General features: G+C 49.1%; 3 protein-coding genes across 6 annotated transcripts in view; 2 read left to right on the top strand and 1 right to left on the bottom strand.

Moving 5' to 3' along the window:
• The window catches only part of XPO5 (exportin 5), a 29450-nt gene extending 14962 nt beyond the window's left edge, over positions 1–14488 (top strand). For all 4 annotated transcript variants that reach the window (XM_036379608.1, XM_036379607.2, XM_036379605.1 and 1 more), the window contains 14 exons: positions 320–419; positions 1293–1474; positions 6208–6308; positions 7231–7327; positions 7861–7997; positions 8577–8674; positions 9114–9160; positions 9337–9431; positions 10274–10336; positions 10834–10916; positions 11528–11635; positions 11816–11953; positions 12117–12281; positions 12787–14488. In XM_036379608.1, the coding sequence (XP_036235501.1) occupies positions 320–419; positions 1293–1474; positions 6208–6308; positions 7231–7327; positions 7861–7997; positions 8577–8674; positions 9114–9160; positions 9337–9431; positions 10274–10336; positions 10834–10916; positions 11528–11635; positions 11816–11953; positions 12117–12281; positions 12787–12927 (1555 nt within the window). In that variant the 3' untranslated portion in view covers positions 12928–14488. The remainder of the gene's footprint in view (positions 1–319; positions 420–1292; positions 1475–6207; positions 6309–7230; positions 7328–7860; positions 7998–8576; positions 8675–9113; positions 9161–9336; positions 9432–10273; positions 10337–10833; positions 10917–11527; positions 11636–11815; positions 11954–12116; positions 12282–12786) is intronic.
• Positions 14489–15572: 1084 nt separating this feature from the next.
• Positions 15573–18939, bottom strand: POLR1C (RNA polymerase I and III subunit C). The gene is made up of 9 exons (XM_036381374.2): positions 18852–18939; positions 18698–18769; positions 18421–18528; positions 17754–17886; positions 17530–17649; positions 17174–17326; positions 16860–17009; positions 16212–16328; positions 15573–15888 (listed from the first exon to the last, which is right to left on the bottom strand). The coding sequence occupies exons 1-9, from the start codon at positions 18918–18920 to the stop codon at positions 15770–15772; spliced, it is 1041 nt and encodes a 346-aa protein (XP_036237267.1). The 5' UTR covers positions 18921–18939; the 3' UTR covers positions 15573–15769.
• A 60-nt stretch (positions 18940–18999) lies between these two features.
• Positions 19000–24203, top strand: YIPF3 (Yip1 domain family member 3). Its single transcript, XM_036380713.2, has 9 exons — positions 19000–19105; positions 19182–19388; positions 19471–19577; positions 20181–20226; positions 20510–20602; positions 20932–21063; positions 21580–21693; positions 22162–22285; positions 23699–24203. The coding sequence occupies exons 1-9, from the start codon at positions 19025–19027 to the stop codon at positions 23818–23820; spliced, it is 1026 nt and encodes a 341-aa protein (XP_036236606.1). The 5' UTR covers positions 19000–19024; the 3' UTR covers positions 23821–24203.
• The last annotated feature ends 291 nt before the right edge of the window (positions 24204–24494 follow it).

Genomic DNA, 24494 nt, shown 5'->3' with positions numbered 1-24494 from the left:
GGGAAGAAGCTGAGTTCTTACTAAAACTGAGATGTTTTGCAGCTCTGGGTAGCTGGGCTTGCACAAGAGTTTTCCCAGCAGGGCTATCTTCATAAGAGATCTGAATCTTTTAGATGTCCACAGCCCAAGAGAGCTGATAATGTTTGGAGAGTATACCCATCTCTGATGCTTTTCAGGCATGTTCCCATGTACAGGATGGAGTGCTACCTAGCCTCTCTAGCCTGCTCTGTATTTGTGAGGTGTTCATTGCCAGTGCAAAGCTCTGCTTAAATTGTCTGGTACAAACAATAATCCCATTGCTGTCTTCTGCTGCTGCCAGAGTCCTCTCAGATCCTGAAGCCTTTATATCCTACGTGGGTGCAGACAACAAAATTGCTGATCCAGTGTTGGAAGATCCTAGTGGCCTGAACCGGTCTAGAGTGAGTATCATTACCAGGAGAGGTGTAATCCTTAATGAAAGGAGACCTGCCTCCTTCCATCCCCATTTCTCTTGTGATTGCACACGAGGTCTCCTGATCATGTACTTCTTTAGATTGCAGAACAACAGGCTGGCCTTTGCTCTTTTAACTACAGTAAAGAGCATTCAGGCCATGCAAAATGACATTATTTATCAGAGTGAAGCAGACTGTTTCCTGCTCTTTGCTTATAATAGAGTTTGGTTTTGGAGAAGCAATGCATTTGCATGATTTTTAGAAATATGGCACAGTGAATTGTGCTTTTTAAACCAGGCAGTATGGAAAACATTGTGCTCAGACTGGAGCACAGAATATAATTTAATTCATCTGAGGAGATTTGTGTTGAATTTTTAGTGTAAAGTCTTCACTTGAACAGCAAATGGAGTTGCTTGTCCTCAGATCTGTAGAAGACACTGAAATGTAGTCCATAGAGTGATCTGGGGCTAATGCAGTTCTGTCATCTCAGAACCTGTATCTGTCCCAGCACTGCATCTTCCCTCATGAAGGACACGAGGAACTGATGGTCTAGACCCTTACTTTTAGCAGCCTGCCTTGCTGCTTGCATGCTCTTGAGATGGTATGCATTGGTGCTTTGTCTGATAGTGAATTCCTAGGCCATCCTGCCATGGCCAGGGCTCTCTGAAGGTGATGGAGTACAGCATGATCATTTGCTGCATTTTTCTGGCAGCAAACTCACCAGAGTTTGTTCCTATCACCTGGTTAGGCTCATTCTAGAACATTCCCTTTGAGATGGGACAATGGTGTGTTTCTCTGAAAGCCTGTTGATTCAGACTGTGATCTGGATAAGAAATCCTTTCTCCACATCTCTTGCTGCAGATAAGCTTTTGTGTGTACACTATTCTGGGAGTCGTGAAACGAGCTCGTTGGCCTGCTGCTACTGAAGAGGCAAAAGCTGGAGGATTCTTTTTGGGATACCTGCCCAGTGGAACTCCAATGTACCGTAATCCCTGCACTGAGCAGGTCCTGAAGCTTTTTGACAATTTACTTGCTCTCATAAGGTGGGTCAAGTTGATTTGAAATCATTTATGTTGGCTCTGAAAGCCAAACTGTGATAAATAAGTGGAATGCTCAGAGCATGGTTTGCCCAGTGAAGCCAGTGGGAATAGTGCTGGTGCCAGTGCCCAAGTACTGTTCCTGACTGCTCACAGTGGGGAATGGCACTGTGCAAACTGAAGCCTTCTGAGTGTTCATTGGCCTGGCCTGCAGGAGGCCATCAAAGCTAATGGGAGCCACTGCTGTAGTTCTACCCCCCCAGTTAATGATTTCTCAGCTAACATCTCTGCTCTGCCCCCAGCCCCTACAAGGCCACCTCTCCCGTCACCACCAGGCAGTCCCAGCTCTCATCGCATCCGCTCACGTTGTTCTCTCTTCAGTGTTAAATTAAGCTGGCTTGGCTGACCATGAGCAGCAGCCTCCTGAAGCACTGTCTGCTCTTGGAATCAGTGAATGCATACTCTCAGGCTGTTGCTACCATGCAGTGCCTCTCTGCGTGTCACCAGTGGTGTGTCAGTCTGGGGCAGCAAGAGAAGGCAGAAAAGGGAAATCCTGAAGAGCATAGTTCCCAGAATTACAAGGAGAAGTCTCTCTCAGGGCAACTCCTGACTCTGGGAGTTTGCCAGACTTAATGGGACAATTTTGTGAGATAACATGTTACATACTTGAAAACTCGCTGCTCTGTCCTTGGCAGGGGCCTTTTGAGAAAAAGTGTTTTCAGATCCACTTAGATTTTTCAACTCCTGGGTTTGTAAGGGAAGGGGCTCTGTTGCCTGAGCTCTGTCTAGTCAATTATGTTTAGTAGTCACTGAGCTCAGGAATGTGCTGCTTCCTGAGAGAAGCAACATGCTGGACTGTTGGGACAAGCACATGCTGTCTTGGCCCACACTGGCAGTGTTCCTCATCACTTAACTCTGTAGCACAGTATGTGGTACTTTGGCCAGTGACCAGGTAGACCTACAGAATTGTGCTTGAAGTGTTTTTGCCTTTTATCCTGGAAGGCTGAAGATCCTATTGATGAGCTTTTGGGAAAGGTTAGGTAGAGTTGTCCTGAGTAGTGGGAGCCTCATGCCATTTCTTCCAGTGCCTGCCACGTGTCATGTTGTGTGAGAGCAACTAAACCAGTGCCCAAGGTCTGAGCAGGCTACAACAGACATTTTTTCCTCGTGCAGTCACTCTTCCTCTCAGAACTTGTGCCTCAGTAAAATCACTTGGGATCTCTGTTGCAACAAGCTTAGGAAACTGTCATCCAACTTCTGTCAACACTTCTGTGAAGAAGCAGAAACTCTGTGCCTGGATTTTAGCACCTCCAAAAGAACACAGGAGCTCTGTTCTCTATCCAGGATATAAAGAGGCTCCATGGCTGGTTTGGGCTTTTTTTAAGATAATGCATCTGTGTTGTTCAAGCATCTCACCTGCAGACCAAAATATTTTCTGTATACATGGTAGTAACCTGTACTTCACTCAGAAGCATCTGGGCTTTTCTTAAGCTGGATGCTCCAACAGGAACTAATGAATGATGTATTCAGAACAGTGGATCTTTATGCTTCATATTTTTCCATTGCTGCTGTTGGATATATAGGCCTCTCTTTAACAACTGCAAGCTCCTAGTTGTTCAGTGCAAGTGTTGATGATGATGCTTAAATCTTTTTGGCAAAGCTGGATCTTGTGCTGTGGAGATCCTGTTGTGTTCTTTGCTGACTTCAGGTGCTTTTTCCATGTATGTGGTCCTCAAGCCCTCTTTAATATGGATCACACAGGAGAATATGGAATCTGTAGCTGCCTGTCAGCAGGCAGGAGGTATGGGCATATGAGGAAGGCTGCCTGGCAGGAAAGCTGCCTGTTTTTAGGATGCTTCAGGGATGTAGTTACATTACTACCTGGGGATGGATGCTTCTCTGAGATCTGTGCCATGAGGCACCTTTCTGTATGGATAAGCAGCATCCAGTGTTGCCCACATGCAACCCTGGGACAGAGATATGGAAGTCCCTGCAGGCTGTGTTTGCTTCTGTGTGAGCAGATGTGCAAGTAGCAGTAGCATGGATCCTGCTGAGCAGCTGGACTGGGCACCAAGTCAGGCACCAGTGTGCTAACAGAGGGGGTTTCCAGGCTGAGCAGGTGCTCTCTGGGTAGTGTGTGGCATTCTGCTGCTGTGTTAGCAGACAGAGGCAGTGAAGCTGTTAAGCCATTGGGCCTTTGCCAGGGTGGTAAGTAGCCTGAAGGGAGGTCATGGGTGAGATCAAATGAGAAGAACGAGGTAGTCCAGGTAATGGAATAATGAAGTAGCTTTGAGTGGCATCTTATTGTGCCTACCTGTATTTGTATCTGTGTTGGTAGCTGTGTTAAATGAATTAATTTTGAGGTTGCTTTATTAATCACTGCTTGCAGTTTTCAGAGTAATGATTCTCCTGTCCTCTGTGGCACCTCATTTCATTTAGGTGTTTTCTAGCTTCTGGCTTAAAATGTTCACTCCTGAATTTAAACCCAAATCATGATTTTCAGCCACCTTGGTGTATTTCTGCAGTCAGTAGCTGCATGACCTGATTGGTGCAGAGCCTTTATTGTGCTGGGATTTTGGTCATGTTTTGTTGCAAATTAGGTGCTCAGGCTCAGCAAATGCTTTACTTAGACAAAGGCTTTTTTGGAACTCCTGATGATGAAATGCTGACTTTGCTAAAGCATTAATGCTGGTAAAAGAATTCTTGGGTAGACATGGATGCTGTAGGCATTTTCATTGTAGACAACTTTGGAAAAAGATTCTTCAATCATGGACTGTCCTAAAGGACTCATCTTCTGGTTTACAAGCTGTTCTCTCCAGGCATCAGATACTCTTTCTAGCAGAGCTGTGACACCATCACTGAAAATTCCCCAAGTCCTGCCATATCCTTTGCTTGTCTTTTTTAAAGCATAAATGTCTCTTGAAATTAGTTTGTTTTCCTGTGTGTGGGGTGCCCAGGAGTGCTGATAAGTCTCAGCTGGAACATGCCTAGGGGCTACATCATCATACATGAGGGCTGTTGGATGCCTTTTTAACTCCCATAGGGAGTGGGTGGTTGGCCATTTTCTCTCCATTCCTACTGGGAACTTGCTAAAGTATTAAGAGAGCTTGCCCTGTAAGTGGACATCTGCCTCCCAACTCTCCGACTTAAGAAAACGCTCCAAGGACTCTGAAACAGCTAAGGACCATGACCTCCAGGATATGGCTGTCTGGCCTGTCCTGCTGGAGTTAGTGCTCTGTGATTTCAGGGTTCACCTTTGCAATTGCAGTCCCTGCATTTGCCCCACTGGCCTTCTGCCCAGCATGAGGCAAAGCCAACACTGACATGGAGTGGACAGGAGACATACAAGAGATTATTTTAGTGGCTAGGTTTCAGGATAGCCTCAAGCAGAAATGTACAGCTTTTTGAGTCAGTGGGGCAGCATTAACCAGTGTGGAAGCTGGGCTGTTCCCTAGCCCTTCTTGGCAAAGCAGAATCAGCTTGTGCCCCTTTGAGGCCTGTTGCATGGTATAAGATCCAGCCCAGAATGAGAGTCATTAAGAAGTCATTTCTATAGCTCTTTCTCATGAAGTTCACATACTTGCCTTCCTCATGTGCAGTGAGCAGGGGAGTATTTAACACTTGCAGAGAGAAACAGGCTAGTTGTGGTTTTGGAGCTTTCTGCAAAGGCAGGCAGACATCACTGCATCACAGTTGCCAGAATGATGAACGTAGACCTTTAGAAAAAACCCCAAAACCCAACAATTACTACATGAGTGAAAGCTGAGACTGGAGAACATCCTGAGGTCTGTCCACCCTCCCTTCCCCCAGCCATTCCCATGTACCCCCTGCTTTGGGAAACGCTGCTGAGGGGGAGATACTGAGTTGCCCTTGATCACCTCTAGCAGCAGGTACAATGGCATTGCAGTTTTGGAGGAGGCTGCAGGATTTGTGCTGTGTGCAGCTGCCGACACCCAGAGTGGAGGTCTGAGATCTCAAAGGAGAGAGGTAGGTGAGAGAGACACCCCTGCCAAGTCCAGCTCTGAGTGTCAGTACCCTGGCTGAGAGAGGGGACCCATTTTGGCCTGGATGGCAAGAAGCAGCCACCCATGGCTGAATTGGTGGCCCTTGCAGACAGCTGACAGTGGCCACTTGCTATGATTTGGAACTGTTCCCAGCTGGATGTGTTGTCCAGGGGGCAGGTGTGCCTGCCATGAGTAACATCTCATCAGACTGATGGTCTCACTAGAGTCTCTCCAATGCCACCTGCCATTCTGGGGGCTGTGACCCATCCCTGAGGGGCAGTGTGTGTATTTTGGAGCTGAAGCAACCCCGTCCCTCTGCAGGGGCCTTAGGTGCAGAAGACCTTTTGAGATGACAGAATCCATGTCTTGTCAGTTTTAAAAATACATTCTTGGATCCCTTTGGCCAAGCTAATAAGTTGTTCTCAGCATCATCTGGAGAATTGCTGGGAGTTTTTGCTGCAGGTGCTTGCAAGGGGTGGGATGAACTGAAATAAGTGGAAGGGGCAGCCAGGAGATTCAGGACATGAGGTGGTGTCACTCCATGTCTCTGTTGGGTCAGCTTTCCCAATATTTTTGCAGGTGGGGAAGGGGGATCCCATGCACATGTGCGTGGTCTCACCTTCCTCATCATCTGCCTCAGAAGAGCTGTCCACAAGCTGAAGGAGAGGATTCCACTGTCAAGGGCAAAAAGGGGTTGATTTACATGAGTATAAACCAAGTGCTCTTCTGTTTCAGGACTCACAACAGCCTCTACACGCCAGAGATGGTGGCCAGGCTGGGGGATACATTTGCAAAGGCCTTGGACATGCTGGAGGTGGAGAAGAATGCCATTCTAGGTAAGAGGTTTCTCTTCAGGAGGAATGTGTGGGCAGATTTTTAGAGATATTTGAGTTAGTGATCTGTCCATAACAGTGGAAGTGAAATAGGGCTGGAGCTTCTTCATAGTATTTGCAGCTCAGCTATGATTTGAACCAGCTGAAACCAAGATATAAATAAGTTACTGGTCTCAGACACATTGGTTTCTTCTGCATGCATTATAGGGTACACTACCAAACTGCTTATCCCATCTGTGGGGTGATGGTGGTCTCTGCAACATGGCATTTCAGGCTGCAGAGGCTGGAGGGTGCTGTAATTGTCTGCCTTTGAGCAGAATTATTGCTGAGAAGGAGTCCTGAGTGCTGCTGCAGAGACCTGTCCTGGAGGGCAAGAGCCAAATTGTGCAGTGTGGCCCTGGCATTTGTTTCTTTCTAGACAGCATATTAGAAAGAGGCCTTTGGAGCCTTCTTAAAACAGATTTGAGCTTGTGAACACAGAACCTTTGCAGCCAAGCAGAAGTGGGTGGCCCCTGCACATAAAGCAGCTGGGCCATGATCTCTGCTCTCAACTTTTTAATATCATAGTTCAACAGTAGCATGTATTCTGGCAAAGAATACAAACCTGGAGAGATGAACTATTAGAGGAGCTGCAACAACTGTCAGCTTTGCTGCTGACTGGGTTCTGACAGCTCAAGTAAGTTCTACTTCAGAGAAACAAGGCAGCTGCAACAACCTCAGTGGAAACACCTCTGCTCTGGGTGCAACCATCCTGAACCTGGCTGACCTCTGATTTTTCTGCCCCAGGGTTGCTGCACCACTTCGTATTTGGCTCTTGCCAAGAGCTTCCCTTGCTGTTGCCAAGCTGGCTGGGGCCTGCCCATCATGCTCTGAAGGTGCACCGTGCTCTCTCATCAATGTAACTGAAGCTTATTCCTTCCCACAGGTCTCCCTCAGCCTTTGTTGGAGCTTTATGACTCTCCTGTTTACAAAACAGTCTTAGAAAGGATGCAGGGCTTCTTTTGTACCCTCTATGACAACTGGTAAGAGCACCACATCTCAGCACAATGCAGCACTGCACAGCCAGAGCAGCAGGTTGTTGTGGGGTCCTAGCTTCCTTTAGAGTAGACCTTTGATGTGAGCTGTATCTTGCAATACTCAAGTACAAGCGGCAGTGGGGGCATATATACAGTGGTTGTAACCTGCCACACAGACATGGAACAGTCTGGAAAAAGTACCTCAAAATGGTGATCTGCTTTTAGCTCTTCTGCAGTTAGGTAGTCAGATTGGAGCGCTTACCTGATATCCTGATCTAGTTTGTCTCTTTTGCCACTCCTCATTATGTGTCAGGGTACATCAGCACTTGAAAGCACCTTGTAGTACTTAAATGCTTAATTCATTGTCCCTCTGCAGGCATCCCAGAAAAAGATATGCTGTGCTGAAATTCCTCTGTAGTATTTGTTTAGGAATGTGACAACTGTGTAGTCTCAAGATGATAGTACTTGTAGCCTTTGCAGATCAGAGACAGGGTACTTGTTATCTGGCAGACGAGTAACTAGCTTGTTTTTTGTTGAAGTTTTCACATCCTGGGAAATGCAGGCCCCTCCATGCAACAGGATTTCTACACTGTTGAGGGTCTTGCCACCCAGCTCCTCAGCTCTGCTTTCAACAACCTCAACAACATTCCTGATTACAGACTGCGGCCCATGCTCCGTATCCTTCCATCACTGTCTCAGGTCAGCTTGGGAGGCTCTGAAGACATAAATTTAAACCCTGCATTGTTTTCAGTATGGCCAAGAGAGAGAAGGGTGATTGAGGAGGCAAACAAACAGGGATACACCTGGTGTGGGTGAGGTGTGATGCTAGGAGGGCACACCTCTGTGTGAGCGGAATGAGCAGTGTGTGGGGTCAGAATAAATGCCAAGGATTTGTGTGGTTCTGGAGGCACTGTGAGAGGTGAGCAGTGCCTTCTGAGGGGCAAGGAGGCTTGGATAGTGAGGAGCTTGACATTAGGATGTGCTTCTCTGGGAGATCATGTGGGTTTCCCAACCTGCTTTCCAGGGCTGGACATTTCATCTGGGAAGTGGGGGCTAAGCACCTTTAACTTTCTCAGCTGAACTCTCAGGGAAAGAGCTGAATAACTGATGTTCTTGCTGTTTAGAGAAGCCACTTGTTAATTCAGGGCTGTGAGAAGGTGGGCTTCCAAGTGCCTGTCCCTTGGCCTCCCAGTGGAATGGGCTGCCTTGGGCACAGCTGGCTGTGTTGGATCTCTTCCTTAACTGGTCTGTGCAGGTGTGTTTGTGAAGCCCTTGGTACTTTCCTGCCCTGCAGAATACTACGAAACCCTTGTCTGCCCCATGCTGGGACCACTCTTCACCTATCTGCACATGGTAAGAAATAGCTTGTTCAGTGCCTGTTCCTTGGCAGCCCTGACTCCTGTAGCAGCTGGCAGCAACATGTGGGAATGTCTGTCTCTACAGAGCCAGCAGAGACGAGGACAGAGCTTTGATGCTTAATGATTTTGATGATGTTTAGAGGGGCCTTTAAAGTGTATTGAGCCCTGGCTGTTGCACAGCATCCCATGCTGTCAGTTCAAACCTGTGGAATGAACTCCTCAACCTGCAGCCCTGATAGTTTTTGGGTTTGTTTATGGGGTTTTTTTGCATGTCCTCTCATTTTCATGACAGCTCATCCACATTCCAGCACATTTGGTACCAGTTCTCCTGCCATTCAAAATGACATTTAAAGCTCTTGTGCTTCTGCCAGCAGATATTGCTTGGGTCTCTTTGCATTGTGTCCAGATTTAATCTTTCCTTCTGTCTTAAACAGAGGTTGTCCCAGAAATGGCAGGTGATCAACCAGCGAAGCATGCTCTGGTAAGCTTCTATCCCTTGGTACAAAGAGGGAAATGGGGTCTTTTATGTGGCCCTTTGCCCAGGGGCAGCCCTGCTAGCAAGGGCTGGAAGACACACTGGTGACCCCTTCCCTGTGTTAGGGTGGAGGGGTACTTAAAGACATGGGCTCCTGTCAAACTAAAACCTGTTCTCCTCAGTGAGGATGATGCTGCAGATGACAACCCTGAGTCTCAGGAGATGCTTGAGGAACAGCTGGTCAGGCTGCTGACTCGAGAAGTCATGGATCTTGCCAGTAAGTGAAATCAGATTAAGTCTCCTGAGATACTTGGGAAGTTTTCCCTGGAGTGGACAACAGGAATTCCTAATGTGCAGTAAACTTAATTAGAACCATCAGTAGAATGTAAAATAACCATGAGAATGCAGATGTGATACAGCCCTGCCAAAATCTTTGCTAAAACCTAGTTTTAGATAATTGAAAACCTCAGAAGATATAATCTTCCATTTTTTAGCTTTTAGGGCTCCATGGTTTTGGCAACATTACTGTAGGAATCCAGTCCTGCAGAGAATTGGGTTCTCCCATTCTGTGCTTTGGAACCCTGTATGGGACATGGATTTGTGGACAAGCCAAGTGTAGAGCAGTTTTGTTGCTGGCAGTTGCCATGTGTCTAACCAGGTGTAAGGGAGGAGTCTGTCCCCCAAAGCAGTCTTCCTTCTGTTCCCCTTCTCCAACAGAATTTTTGTGTCAGCATGGCTTTGTACAGGAAGGCTGGGGAAATTGATTCCATGGAGATTACAGATCTCAATCTTCTGTCTCCTTTCTTGACTGGCCTTTTTGCTTTAAGTCAGTGTTCTTCTTGGGTTATGGGTTTCAGATGGTTTTGCACATTCCTGGTTCTCAGTAGTAGGAAGCAAGCCCTCCCACTGTGGGGAGGTACTGTGGGTGGGGTGTTACAGCCTTCCAGGTAGTGCAGTATTGAGCTTTTATACTGGGGTTTCTGATTCTTCAGATTACCTGTAAGAGCTGGGGGAGCTTGAAGCAGCTGTGAGCCCATCAGAGTCTGTAGGATAATCTCTGCATGTTCTGCAGTAGCATCTTCCCTTTTCTGCTCCTCTGACCTGCAACTGTTTTTGCAGCTGTTTGCTGTGTTTCTAAGAAAGGTGTTGAACAGAACACTACTGCTGCTGTAGATGGAGATGGTAAGTAAATGCCTACCTTTGCCTTTCCTGCCCTTGGTGTACACCAACACTGTTCCTTTCCTGTTTCTTGAGCGGGAGGCTGGGATGATGCTGGAAGTTTTGCATCAGGGGTATAGGCTTGGAAAGAAGCCTTCAGCTCTGTCCTGCCCAGCATGCCTGGGAGCCATAGAAAAACCCAGTCTAGCCTTGAAAGGAATGTGCTGCAGGGTTCACAGGTGCCATATTGGAGCAGCTGGTTCTTAAGGTTCTGAGAAGTGGGCTGAGGAGCAGAGGGGGATGTGAACACTTTCCCAAGAGCTGAAGGTAGCCAATTGCATGCCCCTCCTGCCCCACCAAGGGTGGGTGCTTTTTGTGTGAAAAGAGATGTCCTGGGTAAGCTGTGCCAGGACACTGATTCTGTGTGCTGTCTCCTGGCTCCCAGCTTAGTTCTTGCATCCTCCCTGTGTCCCCCTCAGTCCTTTGGAGGCCACATTCACAGTGCAGCCTTTGCTCTGCAGATGATGAGGCGATGGCCACGGAGGTGACTCCCCCTGCCAACGCAGAGCTCACCGAGCTTGGCAAGTGTCTGATGAAGCAAGAGGTAAGAGGGTGTGCTCTGACTGCCACCATCCTTTCTCTGTACTCTTTGTCACACTTGTCTGCTCTGCAGCCAGACACTGCTGCAGAGATCTAGGCTGCTGGAGTGTTAGGAACATGTATGGTTTCTAAGGGCCTTGCAGAGGCCACAAAGCACATGTGTTGGGATCCAGTTATAACACACAGCTACAGAGCTTCATCCCTTCTGGGGAAGAGGCCCTGGATATTCAGCCCTCAGGGTGCTCCCTGGCTCTGCCTTCATCCTGGGGCCCAGTTTTCATCCAGCTTTTTTTTTCCTGTACTCTCTGCTGTGGATGCCTCAGAAGCTCTTGTAGAAGCTTTTGTAGTGACTTGAGAGTAGCAGCTGACGGGAGTCCATGAGTGCTCCAGGGTCTTTCCCAGGGAGATGAAGGGAGCAGGTTAACTTAACACTGGTCCCTCATGGTTCTGATGGTGCACACTGGGTGAACACCTTTCGCTAGAGCAACAGTAACATGCAGGATTCTCAGAAGCTCCTGCACATTCTCTGGATTGCTTCTTGGCTCCCATCAGGTTTGAATGCTGGAAGTAGAAAATAGTTCCTCTGACCGATTTTCCTCTCTGACTCCTTTTCAGGATGTTTGCACTGCAGTGCTGATCACTGCCTACACATCCCTGTCCTGGAAGGACACCTTGTCCTGCCAAAGAACCACAACACAGCTTTGCTGGCCACTGCTCAAACAGGTACCTCTGGGAGGAAGAAGGGATTAGTTCTGGCAGGGTTGGAAGAGAAAGCTCTCAATGTTGTGAGAAGTGTGGCTGCTTCACCGCTGGGCACCTTCTCCCTCAGGAAGAGCAAGCTGTTGCAGAAAGGTGGTTATGTACCAGTATCTTGCTTCAGTGCTGACAGTGCTTCTTCCCCAGGTGCTTCCAGGAAACCTCCTTCCCGATGCTGTGTCCTGGTTTTTCACAAGTGTGCTCAAGGGCTTGCAGGTACATGGGCAGCACGATGGCTGCATGGCAGCTCTTGTCCACTTGGCTTTCCAGATCTACGAGGCCTTGGTGAGAAATTCTGTTCTTCATCCAAATGAGAGGTTGAGGAATGTGAGGGGAATGGTGAAAAGTGATCCCATGCCTAGTGGGTAGGGGCAGAGGAGTTACTGGCCCCAGTGAGGGCCAGGCTGTTACTGTGGCAGAGCTGTGTTAATGGTACTTCTCCATGCAGCGCCCTCGCTATGGGGAGCTGAAGGCAGTGATGGAGCAGGTCCCAGACATCCAGCTGGACTCTTTGGAGCAGTTTGATTCAAAGCTTCTCAACCCAACACTGCAAAAAGTGGCAGACAAGCGCCGGAAGGATCACTTCAAGCGCCTCATCTCAGGTTGCATTGGGGTAGGTGATATCCTGGAGGAATATTTCACAGCTGTATGCTGCAGAAGTGATGGGGTAGCCAGCCTGCCTCCTCTCATCAACCACCCCCCTTCCCAGCCAGGAGGCTGTTGCAGCATGTTCTTAGTGTTTGTTCTCTTCACCCTGGAGGTCCTGAGCAGCCCCTCCAGCAATGGCCTCTCACTGAGAGGCAGCAGATGGGTACCTTGCACAAGGGTGCCTGGGGAAACAGTGTTAAAATGTTTGGTTGAAGCTGCTGGGTGGACATTGGACTTCTGTGAGGATGGTGGTGATAGAGCCTTTGACATTGAATTAGAAGCTGGGGAGCTGGTATTCTAAAGGTTACCTCAGGCCAGGCCTGAAATTCCTCAAAATGCAAGCACAGGGTCTGGGCCTAGGGATTACTGAGAACCTGGGCTCTGCCTCTGATGTGCAAGCAAGCTGCCCCTGAGCTGTGTGGGGGTATGAAGACAGAAATGATTGATGCCTGCCTGTCTGTCCTCTGCAGAAGCCCATTGGGGAGCAGTTCCGCAAGGAGGTTCATATCCGAAACCTTCCGTCTCTCTTCAAAAAGGTGAAGCCATCACTGGAGACAGATGTGCTAGAAAACGAGGATGGAGGGGGCTTCAATGTACTCTTTGAACCCTGAGCCTGGGATGCTGCAACCATCTCCTCCCCTACCTTTTAATTTGTCTCTCCTCATAGTAAGCACATTAGATTCTCCTTGTCACTGCCTCCACAAGCATTGTCTGAATAAAGCCCCTTACGGGTCCTGTTCCCTTCTCTTCCATACACTGGGATGGGGCCTGCAGTGGCATTTGAACCAGTCAATATTAAGCTCTTCCCGTGACTCCTTCCCCTCCATTGGATGAGCATCTTTAGACCTCTGCTTCTCTGCAAGGTGGGAGCTGAGTCCATAGACCTCTTCAGGGTAAAGCCTGTCATCTTGTAGCCTCGGGTCACTCTTGCTCCACCTCTTCAGCCCTTGGGGTTTAGGATTAATGCAAAAGGCAGAGTAGTGTGCCATGTGAAAAGGGGCTACCCTAATCTAATCTTCCTCTGGGTGCTAGTAGCCAGGCTTTGTAGGGAACACGTTGGACACTCCTGTCATGCTTATCAGCACTTGTCCCTAGCGGACTGCAATTCTGCTGAATCCGTTTCGCTCCAGGATGCTGAGCCTTGGGCTGAGGGCTGCGTGCCAGGAAGCCTAGCAGTGCTCTAGGATCTCCTGTGAGATCAGCCTTTCTAAGGTGCAACTGCTCTCTAGAAAGAGGCAGACACTGTCATATATATACATATGTATGTATAGATATGATCATACAGCTTGTTCTACCCAGAGCCAAATGGAAGGCTTTTACTTTGTGCCAGCCTTTCTTGGACATCTCTCAGGGGGAGCAGGACATATTTTTTTCTTAATTTTTTTTTTTTCATTTTTCCATGCCCTGTAGACTAGAACTTGGCCAGCACAGGGTAGATAAAATCTGGACCAATGCCTGAAGTACCTGCAATCCAAAAGGGATCTCCTTGCCCTGTTGCAGTGGAGGTGACAGTAGCCCTGTTTTTACCCAGTTTGGTACTTCCCAGAGAATTACATGGTGGGGCAGGAGGGGTGGGCTTGATACTGCAGTTTACAAGGGGGAGCCAGGTCAGAAATTGGGTTTTAGATTGTGGTGGGACTCTAATGACGCCACTCCAGTCTGCAAAGCTGGTTCTTCTTACATGACAAATACTACACAATCTATCCTAGAATTAGCCCAGGAGCTAGGAGGGTCTGTCCAGAGCTAGCTGGCAGTTTTGCCATCCAGGAGACAGAACAAGTAATAAACTGTGGTAGGTGGAGAAGTGATGTCTCCACATGGACAGACTGGACAAAAAGGCTGGTGTTGGGAGGTGTGGGAGTGCAGATAGGAAGAGCAGGCCTTGGCCATCCACTCACCCTCCTGCCCCTGCTGTTCCACCAGCACCCTCCACTTTCTTCCTAGCCTCAAACTTTTTTAACCTCTGAGCTAACATGGCTCCTGGCTCTAGCAAAGGCTGGGTGTATTTATTGTGTTGTGATATTTTTAACATTCTGTGACTTCATGCTAGACACAAGGGGTTTTTGTAAAATGGATTTTAAACCTTTTTTGTAGGAATGTTTAAATCCGAAGCTGTCTCTGAACTGGTTGTGTTACACCTGAATGTCAGTAAAGCTATTCCAGTTTCATACACATGGTGTCATGTTTCATTTTTATTCTTTCATCTGTTTCAATAAGATCTGAGGCCTCTGGTCTGACCAGACTGCCTGCCTGGAGATTTCTCAGCATTCCTTATTCCAGTTACCAAAAAGGGGGCACCTTTGCTGGTGGTTAGTACACTGTCAGGGAGGGGGTGAACCATTCTGGACTATATAGTTTAATTAGGTGAGGGGGAAATTGCATTTTTAAAGTATTTATTTGTCACTGCTAGTTTATTTTAATTCTAGGTCCCAGCTTACAGCTTCAGGGGTATGTGCTGTCAAAGCAAAACCCTTAGGCATGCCTGGGTCTGTGGCATGGCATGGGACAGGTTGGGGTTGGAGCCAGGATGCCAAGTGTACCTCCTCCCTACAGCATGTTCACCCTAACAGGATCTTTACACTCTAAGTAATTCTACCCCAAGGAAACAGAACTTTCATTCTACTTACTTGCTGAGGTCTAGCACTATGGTGTGCTTTGACTTCAGCAACTGGGACAGACCAATACTCCAAGACATTTTCAACTCTTAATACTCAACCATGTTGCTCAATGCCCCATCTAACCTGGCCTTAAACACTTCCAGGGATGGGGCATTCACAGCTCTGGGCAACCTGTGACAACTTACCTCTATCCTCATTGTAAAAAATATCATGTTCAATATAAGCCTACCTTCTCAAGTTCAAAACTGTTGGCCCTTAGCCTGTCGGTACAGACCCTGGTAAAGTCTTTCCCCATGCCCCCTTGATATACTGAAAGGCCAGAATAGGTTCTCCCTGGAGCTTTCTTGTTCTCCAGGCTGAACAATCCCAGCTCTCTCGGTTTCTTCATAGGAGAGGTGTTCCAGTCCTCTGACAGTACAGCCTTTTCTCTGCCATATTAACTATCCCCGAGCTGGTCTGAAACACCCACGAAAAGCCATGCTCTGTTAGCAGCTCGTTAAACTGCACTGACCTGCTGTGAAGTGCTTTACTATGCTGCCCATCAGTCCTCCTCACTGCTGTTACTCATCTTTAGACACGCTGCCACTTTCTTCTCCATGTATTATGGTTTCACAATTGTGAATGGCACAGGAGACAGCTTTTAAAAAAACAAACCTTTATTTCAGTGCATCTTCTCACTGCGTTTCATTACCAATAGAAAAATCCAGAGACAGTCCTTGGACTCCTGGCAAGCTCCTAACAAGCCTCCTACCTATGGAAGAGGAATTCCCCTGGAGGCAAGTGCAGGAAGCCCAGAACAGCAGTTCACGTTTCTGCTTTCCCAGCTACAGCCTGGTCACTCCATAGACACAGAGTCCAGCTCATTGAGGAAACGCTGACACTTTCCCATCAGGATCTTGATGGCTTCACTCACCAGCACATCTGGAGGCAAGATACCCGTCGACTCCACAGAAACTGCACAGAGACACAGACACAAGTCAGCAGAGCTATGAGGCCGCCTCAGCCTCCATGCACCTGGCTCCATGCTGCTGTCCCTCACCTTCCCTTACACCTCACAGCAACAAGCCAGATCTTCACAGCCAGAAGCAGCTACCTTTGCCAGCAGGAAGCACCAACAGATTCAATTTCCAGATTCCCAAAGCAAGCAGTTACCCATCGCATTCTGAATGTTTGGATGCTGAGGGTGGGAAGAGGCACAGAGCCAGCCACACATGCTGGCCAGTCACTGCTTGTTCTCACAAACCATGTCAGCACTCTGTGGAAAACGGGGCACTTACAGATGTAATGGTTCCGTACTCTTGCCAGGCGCACGAGGTTTTTCAGACCCTCGTGTCGGAAAACTTCTCTGCTGAATGTGTCCAGACGTGCATTGGCTACTCTTGCCACCTTTTTTCCTAAAGGGAAGATGAAACAAAATGGGAAAATTGCAGCAGGTGGGTACCTTATGGATACAGCACATGCTTACCTCAAACAGGCACTACCCCCTCACCAAAGGCTGGGAGACACCAATATCAAGAATTAGCATATACCCAACATGAAACTCCAACCTGTCAGGAAAACCCAAACACTAAGCCTACATGCACCCCTGGAAGGACACAAGAATTCTCCACACTCAGCTGCTTTTCCAGCTCACTAGCAAGCTCACTACCCAGTGTCACAACTGAACAGCACTGGAAGCTGCAGTCAGCAGCTGCAGAGCTCTGTGGACAGGTATCCAATTTATTTCAGGACATCCCTGTTCATCACCCAACACGTGTGCACATGGCAGCCACTCATCCATAAAACCAGGCTCAGAAGAGCATGAACCATTGATCAGCAAGGCAATATCATGATGTGGTTTTGTCTCTGCTAAGTTTGGCTCTAAACTCCAATCCTCTCTACTAAAGCTCGCAAGGAACAAGGCACTTAGCACAGGAAAAAAGTACCATTGATATTCTGGATCTCAATGACCCCAGGGGAAAAGCACTTCTGCAACGTCTCAGCTGCCTCATCCTCAATAGGCTGCAGGAGAGTAATGTCAGGAAGCAGTCGATAGCTGGCTGTGGCCACAGGAGAAAACTTGGCATGATCCTTACCTGTATGAAGAGTTAAGAGTGAAGAATGAAAGCAGGCCTCAGGGAACAAGGATGCTGGGGCCTAAAGTTCCAGGGGAAAAGCCAGTTCTCCACCCTTCCCCATCACACTGCAGTGCCCAAGCACTCCCATTCCTTGTCCCACTGCCCCAGGAGCCAGGACTCACCTATTCCCTTGACACAGTGCATAAGCACATCTATTTCCTGTCCGGGTCGCAACAGTGCAATGAGGATGTCATCGTGAACAGGTCGGAAGTCAGCATCTGGAAAAAGGTCTGTCTGATTCCCCAAGGGCACCCATGTCATGTGTTTACTGTACACTGCAAAGAGAAGCCAAAAGCATCAGCCAGCTGCTGCCTCAAAGCAGGTCACTCACTTGTACAAGACTGGAGATAGCAAAAATTAAGTTTAGCAGAATGGAATCAACTCTCCCTGTGAGCACACAGGGCTGAGAAAACAGCCCAAGTCCTGTCTTCCAAGACCAAAAAGAAAAAACAGCACCTATTATTAGGAGCAATCTCACCTTTATGATTGAAATAGAGTTCATCGGGATCAGATGATTCCTTGGCAGCCTGAGGGTTTCGTTTGCATTTGATTTTCAGCTGAAACTGCAGAGTATCAATTTCAGTGCCTTCTTGATCTCCTGGGAAGAAGCATAGGAAATCACACTTCTGCTCAGTTTACACGACCCTGATTTCCTACTTGGAGAGAAACCTTCAATATTTCTATTCTATTGAAGATTCTCACCTTGGTTTCTGTACTCAAAGAGCCGGGGGTCAGCTCGGATAGGGATGAGGCCCAACCGATGAGCCAGAATTTCATCCTGCACAATGGATGTGTTGTTGTACACAAAGACCTTCTCTACAGCCATCGTTGGCACCTCAGGGAGACAAGAGATCAAGTCAGCCTAAGACAATAGCTGAACTACATGCCAAGAGATTATCCAGCTCAAGTGTCTCTCCTCCTCCCACAAGTAACTGCCATGCAGACTATTTTGAGTGGTATTTCTGCCAAATCAGGCTATGCAATATACCCTTATACCCCATCTACACACAAACTCCCATCCCCGTTTTTTCACACAATCAATCGTAAGAGGTGAAGGGCAGGAGAAAGGGCTTTGAGGCATCCTCAACCTTTTACTACTTGGCAGCATTATGTGGCTTCTGTTGGGATGGCAACACAGCTGTGTGAAAAAGGCTGACCCGCAGCCACCACCAACAGCACCCAGGACCAGCAGGCGGTATCGCCCATGCTGCTAAAGCCCTAATTCTCTTTGCGCTCCTGGCACACATGCGGAATGAACGTGTGCTTCATTCCAAAACCCGCAGCTGTCCTCAGGGCTGGCAAGGCTGGACATTCCACGCTCCCTGTCAAGCAAGTCGTAGGCGGGCACCCCCCAGGTGAGCACGGGTACCTCGGCGAGCAGGATGCGGCGGAATGCGTTGGCGATGGCGGCGTCGATGCCCACCATGTCGAACTCCAGGGTGTCCTCTTCCTCACGGATCACGTCCACGCGGAACTCCTGCGGGAGCCGCGCACCGCGGGTCAGCCGCCCGCAAGGCCCGACCCCGCACAGCCACAGAGAGCCCCGGCCGCAGGGCCCGACCCCGCACACCCACAGGCAGCCCCGGCCGCAGGGCCGGACCCCGCACACCCACAGGCAGCCCCGGCCGCCGGCTCTGCTCACCCACCTCCTCGAAGCGCCGCTGGTCCCAGGCGTCATCGTAGCCGGGGTAGTTGCCGGGGAAGTCGGTGGTGTGGACCTGCGAGAACAGGGCACAGGCGGGGCCGTGAGGGGCTGCGGGCGCCGGCCGCCCCCCGTCCCGCCCCGCCGGCCTCGCTCACGTTGCGGACGCCGAACTCGCCCAGCACCACGCGGTCCCGCATCTCGTCCGTGGCCCGCCGGGCCGCCATGAGGGCGATGGGCGGCGCTCCCGGCCCTGCCCGCGGCTCCACGGCCGCCGTCACATCCGGCTCCCGCCCATCCGGGCCAGCGCGGCGGGGCCGGGACGGGCATCATGGCCGCGCCGGGGGCGGCGGGCGGTGGCAGGAGCGGTGCCCCCGCCGCCGAATGGGGCGGCTTCGAGGACAACATGCAGGTGGGGCCGGGCCGGGGGCGGCGGCGGGGCCTGGCGGGGCCGAGCGGGTGCTGACACCGTGTGTGCCCCGGCGCAGGGTGGTGGCTCCGCTGTCATCGACATGGAGAACATGGACGACACATCGGGCTCCAGCTTCGAGGATATGGGGGAGATGCACCAGCGCATGAAGGAGGAGGAGGAGGAGGAGGCGGAGGGCGAGGCGGGCGCCGGCGAGGAGGAGGACGGGGAGTTCCTGGGCATGAAGGGGCTGCGGGGGCAGCTGGGCCGGCAGGTCGCTGACCAGGTGAGTGCTGTCCCCCGCCCGGCCCCGGCCCCGGGGCCCCTGCCTGCCCGCCCGGCCGCTGCCCGCTCCCTTCTCTCCGCAGATGTGGCAGGTGGGGAAGAGACAAGCCTCCAGGGCCTTCAGCCTCTACGCCAACATCGACATCCTCCGGCCCTACTTCGATGTGGAGCCCGTCCAAGTGCGAGCCAGGTGGGCAGCCCCGGCGCGGGGAGGCAGCGGCTCCGTGCCTGCAGGAGCCTGGCTGCCAGCTCCGAGCCAGCGAGCAGCAGAGGGCTGGCAGCCCTGCAGGAAGGCTCACATATGGGCAAACACATTGTGCGTTGTCCTGCTCGCCTTAGTGAGGTCCCATGGCTGGGCTGGCAGCCCTGTCACCTGGCATTGCTGCTCAGGGCAGGAGAAGGGGCTCTTTTTCTACTTGGCTGCCTTATGTGGCTTCTGTTGGGTTTGCAACACAGTTGTGTTCAATAAGGTAAAGTTTTGTGAGCCTTGTTGAGGAAAGTTACCTTTCCTTCCTGCTGTTCTGTCAATGATCTCTCATCCCTGAGTGGGTTCCTAAACATTTTCATTGAATCTGCCCCTTCTCAGCAAAGTTAACCCACTGACAGTAAGGTTTTCTTTCTTTAATGACCTTGACTCACCCTTTAGAAAGAATCCTCTGTCCCTCAAGGCCTGTCAACACAATAGCAAGCACTGGTAAGGGGTATATGGCATCTTTTACTTATGAAGCATTTTGTTAACTATCCTGTTGTTCTTCCTGCTCCTGTTGTCATTCCCTGTTTTCCTGTGAGGCAGACTGCTGGAGTCCATGATTCCTGTGAAGATGATTAATTTCCCACAGGTGAGTTCCCTTTTGCTGAATCAGACTCCATGGCCAAGTGACTGTCCCACAGGCACCTTGTAAAACTTGCCATAATCCATATTATTAAGGACTGAGTTTCTTAGGTGTTCTTCTCCCTGAAAATGTTTGTAGCTCCTTTCCATGGTTGTTCCAAACCTCAGTGTGCTGTCACCTAACCTCAGGTGATAAACTCCATCCAGTGCACTTCTCACATCGCCTGTGGTGGGGACCATGATATTCAGAGGCTCTAACCAAACTTTCCCTCACCTGTCTCCTGCTGCAGAAGATTGCAGGCGAGCTGTATGGACCCCTCATGCTGGTTTTCACACTGGTGGCCATTCTTTTGCATGGAATGAAGACCTCAGACACCATCATTGTACGTCGAGTTTCAGTGATAAGTGCTGGTTTGACTGGGCTCTGGGTTGCTGTACTGACACTAGAAAGGACAGGAACCTCTTCTATAACTGAATAAGCATCTTGCTGAAAAGCAGATTGATTTGAGGATGTTGGTTTGGGGGTGGGAGGAAAGATGTACCAGAAACTCTTGACACTGCTGCTGGGAGAGCTTGGAGTGTAGGTCCTGTGGCCCCCCTGAATGCTGCTGGCCACCTATTTGATAATTCCGACAAAGTGTCTGGGACTCTCAGGGGTTAATTTGGGTGCTGGCAGGTCACTGTTCTCCCCATCTTGATACTGTCTCCACAGAGGGAAGGCACACTGATGGGCACAGCCATTGGAACCTGCTTCGGTTACTGGCTGGGCGTCTCATCTTTCATGTATTTCCTGGCATATCTGTGCAATGCCCAAATCACGATGGTGCAGATGCTGTCACTGCTGGTATGTACTCATGGAGCTACCCTTTGATGCACATTGGCTGTATGGTGTTCCAGAACAAGCTTTTCACAAAGACCAGGAAAAGTCTTTGTAAACTGCTGGTAACTGCTGGTAACTGCACTGTAATAACCCAGAATTCCAGGATGTTCTTCTGACCTGCCCCATCCCAGGCACAGCAATAGTACAAAGAGGCAATTCCTTCGTGCAGGTCTCCTGCTTTGCACTTCCTGATTTGAGAACCTGGTGGTTAAAAGCCAGGAGACTCCAGTTTCTCTGGGATTGGAGGATCTTTCCTCTGTTTCCCACCTTGTTGCAATCTCTGACATGCCTGTGAATCCTTCAGATCTATTATCTGTGTGTGAGATGCCATTGTTGTTCTGGTTGACTGTTGGGCAGTGAATGAGTGGTTTGTGAGGCTTTGCCATGGTGAAGTGTTGCAGGAATAGGCTGTTCTGCTCTTCATCAATGGCCCTTTGTGTGGGACTGGTGCTTGTAACATGGACGTTTTTGTTTTGTCAGGGCTACGGTCTTTTTGGACACTGCATCACTCTCTTTGTCACCTATAACATCCACTTCCACTCCCTCTTCTATATCTTCTGGTTGGTCGTTGGTGGACTCTCTACACTACGAATGGTAAGGGACAGGCAGCCTGGGGTCCTCCTCTTCCTGGGACAGAAAAAGGGAGGGAAGTGGAATTTGCTTTCTGTTCCGTGGTGTGGTGGTTCATTTCACAGCCAGGCAAACTGCTGTGGAGAAAACTATGCTCCTGCATAATTTGGCCACTGGTGTATGGAGGTGCTGCTTCCATTAATATCCTCACCCATTCTAACAGCTACAGGAGGTTCGTTTACTCCCTTACAGCCCTTGCTGCTGTGGAGAGCCATGCCTGAGCATCCTGAACTCTCGGCAAGACTGGGCACATTTCACCTACACAAAACAGTGCCAAATTACTCCAAATTTGTTGGTGAAAACTGCAAAAAAGACTTAGTGCAGTGTTCCTGCAGATTCTCGCTGCCTGACCTGTTCTTCCATGTGTTCCTGACTGCAGTGCCAGAGGCTCAGGTACAGGTGCCCTGTCTCTGATCACCTCCTCTCTCCTAGGTTGCCGTGTTGGTGTCACGCACCGTGGGACATACCCAGCGGCTCATCCTGTGTGGGACTCTTGCTGCTCTGCATATGCTTTTCCTCCTCTATCTGCACTTTGCTTATCACAAGGTGGTAGAAGGTAAGCAAGGGAGATACAAAGACATCCTGTTAGATTTGGGGGAAGAGAAGTTGTTTTTTCTCTCTCTGAGAGAAAGGATGGACAGTTGAATCTGCCCTTAGGGCATCTGTGCCAGTTTCCAACTCTAAAATCACTACCACTAGCTTTTTAGAAGAAACTGTTCAAATAGGGCAGCAGGTAAACATTGGGGTAGTTACTGTGCACTGAGTTTTAGCACTTAAGACCCAATTTGTGAGGCAGGACCCTAATTAGTTCTGCACAAGTGAAGTGTAACAGCACTGATGTTCTTTCATGCAGATGTCCAGGCCTTTCCTGAATATTGTTGAAGTCGGGTTGCTTTTCTCTGATCAGGAAATGTGTTATAAGTGTTTTTCCTTCTTTGTTTAACATCTTTCTGTATCTTCTACTATCTAGCAGATAGTAGAAGCTGTATCTTCCCCAGCTGATACTGTTAACCAGGCCATGCATGTTCACATCCTCCTTCTATCTCTTCTTCTTTTCTCCTAACAAAGTCTCAACTTCCTTGGAAAAAAAAAAAAAAAAAACCAAAGCAAAAATCTTCTCCCACCCCATCTCTAGAGAGTTTCCAGATCCCTAAATATCCCTAAATATGCAATTCTGCAAGTCTCTTGTATGAGTTTAGGCAGCCAGACCCATTTGTGATATTTCTGATAAATCTTCATAATTAGCTTAATAGCATTACAAGTCCTTTTGGATATAAATCTTGTCTTTCCTGAATCTGTTCTTATGGCAAAGGTTCTGATCTGCAGCTTTTTGGCGGATTAAATAGAATAGAATATACTCCAAGCAATTTTCCTCAAAGCACTCCAAAACTGATTATCAGTCTTAAGAGGGTAATTGACAGAGACTTGAGGACAATTGCATTGGTCTGTGTATTTCCTGCCAAGCGTGGTCTGTGCATTGCAGTGACAAAAATTCCACATTGCAGCACAGCTGCAGCTCCTGATGTGAGTCTGCAAGTGTATATCAGGATGAAAGTGACTCTTGGTCTAAGAGCGAGATCTGTGCTGGGATGAAGTAGAAACAGGATTTTATCAACTTCCCTCAGCAGGGCAACATCTCTGGCAGTACCTGCATTCAGGTCAAATGGCAGGGGACTGGATCTGACACTCTCAAAGCAAAAGGGTCTGTGTTCCTTTTGGGAACATGCAGTTTTTCTGCCCTGAGCACAAGCTCTGATGTGTATGTACCCTGTGGTCTCTGGATGGAAGCGTTACTCCTGTTCAGTCTTTGGGGCTAGATGTCTCCTCCCATTGCCTGCAAGTGCTTTGCCTGTTCTGGGCCTTGCCACCCTCAACCCCTACCTGGACAGAGAGGAAAGCAAGAAGAAATGTGCTGTCTATTATCATCTGAACTAACTCTTGCCTCTCTCCCCTTTTTTCTGTTCTCCAGGTATCCTGGACACATTGGAAGGACCCAACATGCCGCCCTTCCAGAGAGTTGCCCGAGACATTCCAGTGGTTTCCAATGCTGTACTGAACACAACAGCCAAAGCCATTGCATTGACCCTCTAGTTTTACAGACTTGGACTTGCTTCCTTCACTACTTTTGGGGCTGCATAGGGCCACAGTAACCTGCTGCCTGTTAGAACAGGACAGAACAGCAAGAAGACAACTTGGTTTTGTTTTCCTGGACCTGTCCTCTGCATTAAGGTTTTGGGCAGCTGAGTGGACTCAGCAGAGGCGAGTCACACCTCAGTGACTCAGAAGAGCTGTACTCTTCCCCCATCCAGGTGTGGGCTATCTTGAATAGAGTGGTTCTGTTGCCTGCATGTTTAGCTGGGATTTCCCAGCACAGTTTGTTCCTTAGCCCTCTTTCCGCTTGCTGATGTAACTCCAGGAGTATCTGCCCTGTTCCTGTCCTGAAGAGGGAAGAATTAAATTGATGTTGGTGCTGAGTGATGTCTTATGCTTGAGCCTGCTTGTCTAATTGGGAGCATGGTGTTTGGGTCTCTGTGCCTTCATCTGTCCTGTCCTAGACTCAAAGTAGGATTCTTTGCAATTTTCTGCTGTCCTTCTTCAAATGTTCTGTGAGACATGTCCTATTTTGGGCACCTTTTTCAAAGGCATAGTAGTTCAAAAGGCACAGGAACTTCACTTTCTCTGGTGATTTTCAGGAACAGCACAGTGTTTAACCACATGCTATTTCTTGTCATACTCCCTGTTGATCCCTCTCTCTTCACTTGGTC

This window comes from Molothrus ater, chromosome 3 (assembly GCF_012460135.2).
Source record: "Molothrus ater isolate BHLD 08-10-18 breed brown headed cowbird chromosome 3, BPBGC_Mater_1.1, whole genome shotgun sequence".
In the NCBI taxonomy this organism is placed as follows: domain Eukaryota; kingdom Metazoa; phylum Chordata; class Aves; order Passeriformes; family Icteridae; genus Molothrus; species Molothrus ater.
This window is presented reverse-complemented; position numbering and strand designations above follow the sequence as displayed.

What these genes read in the sequence shown, in the direction of transcription:
- POLR1C (XM_036381374.2), bottom strand. Translation starts at nt 18,920, where the DNA reads ATGGCGGCCCGGCGGGCCACGGACGAGATGCGGGACCGCGTGGTGCTG. An exon ending in GCCGCATCCTGCTCGCCGAG is followed by an intron (nt 17,887 to 18,420) that starts GTACCCGTGCTC and finishes TGTCTCCCTGAG; the next exon opens with GTGCCAACGATGGCTGTAGA. An exon ending in TGAGATCCAGAATATCAATG is followed by an intron (nt 16,329 to 16,859) that starts GTACTTTTTTCC and finishes TCTTCCCTTTAG; the next exon opens with GAAAAAAGGTGGCAAGAGTA.
- YIPF3 (XM_036380713.2), top strand. Translation starts at nt 19,025, where the DNA reads ATGGCCGCGCCGGGGGCGGCGGGCGGTGGCAGGAGCGGTGCCCCCGCC. An exon ending in GCCGGCAGGTCGCTGACCAG is followed by an intron (nt 19,389 to 19,470) that starts GTGAGTGCTGTC and finishes TTCTCTCCGCAG; the next exon opens with ATGTGGCAGGTGGGGAAGAG. An exon ending in CCCGTCCAAGTGCGAGCCAG is followed by an intron (nt 19,578 to 20,180) that starts GTGGGCAGCCCC and finishes CCTGTGAGGCAG; the next exon opens with ACTGCTGGAGTCCATGATTC.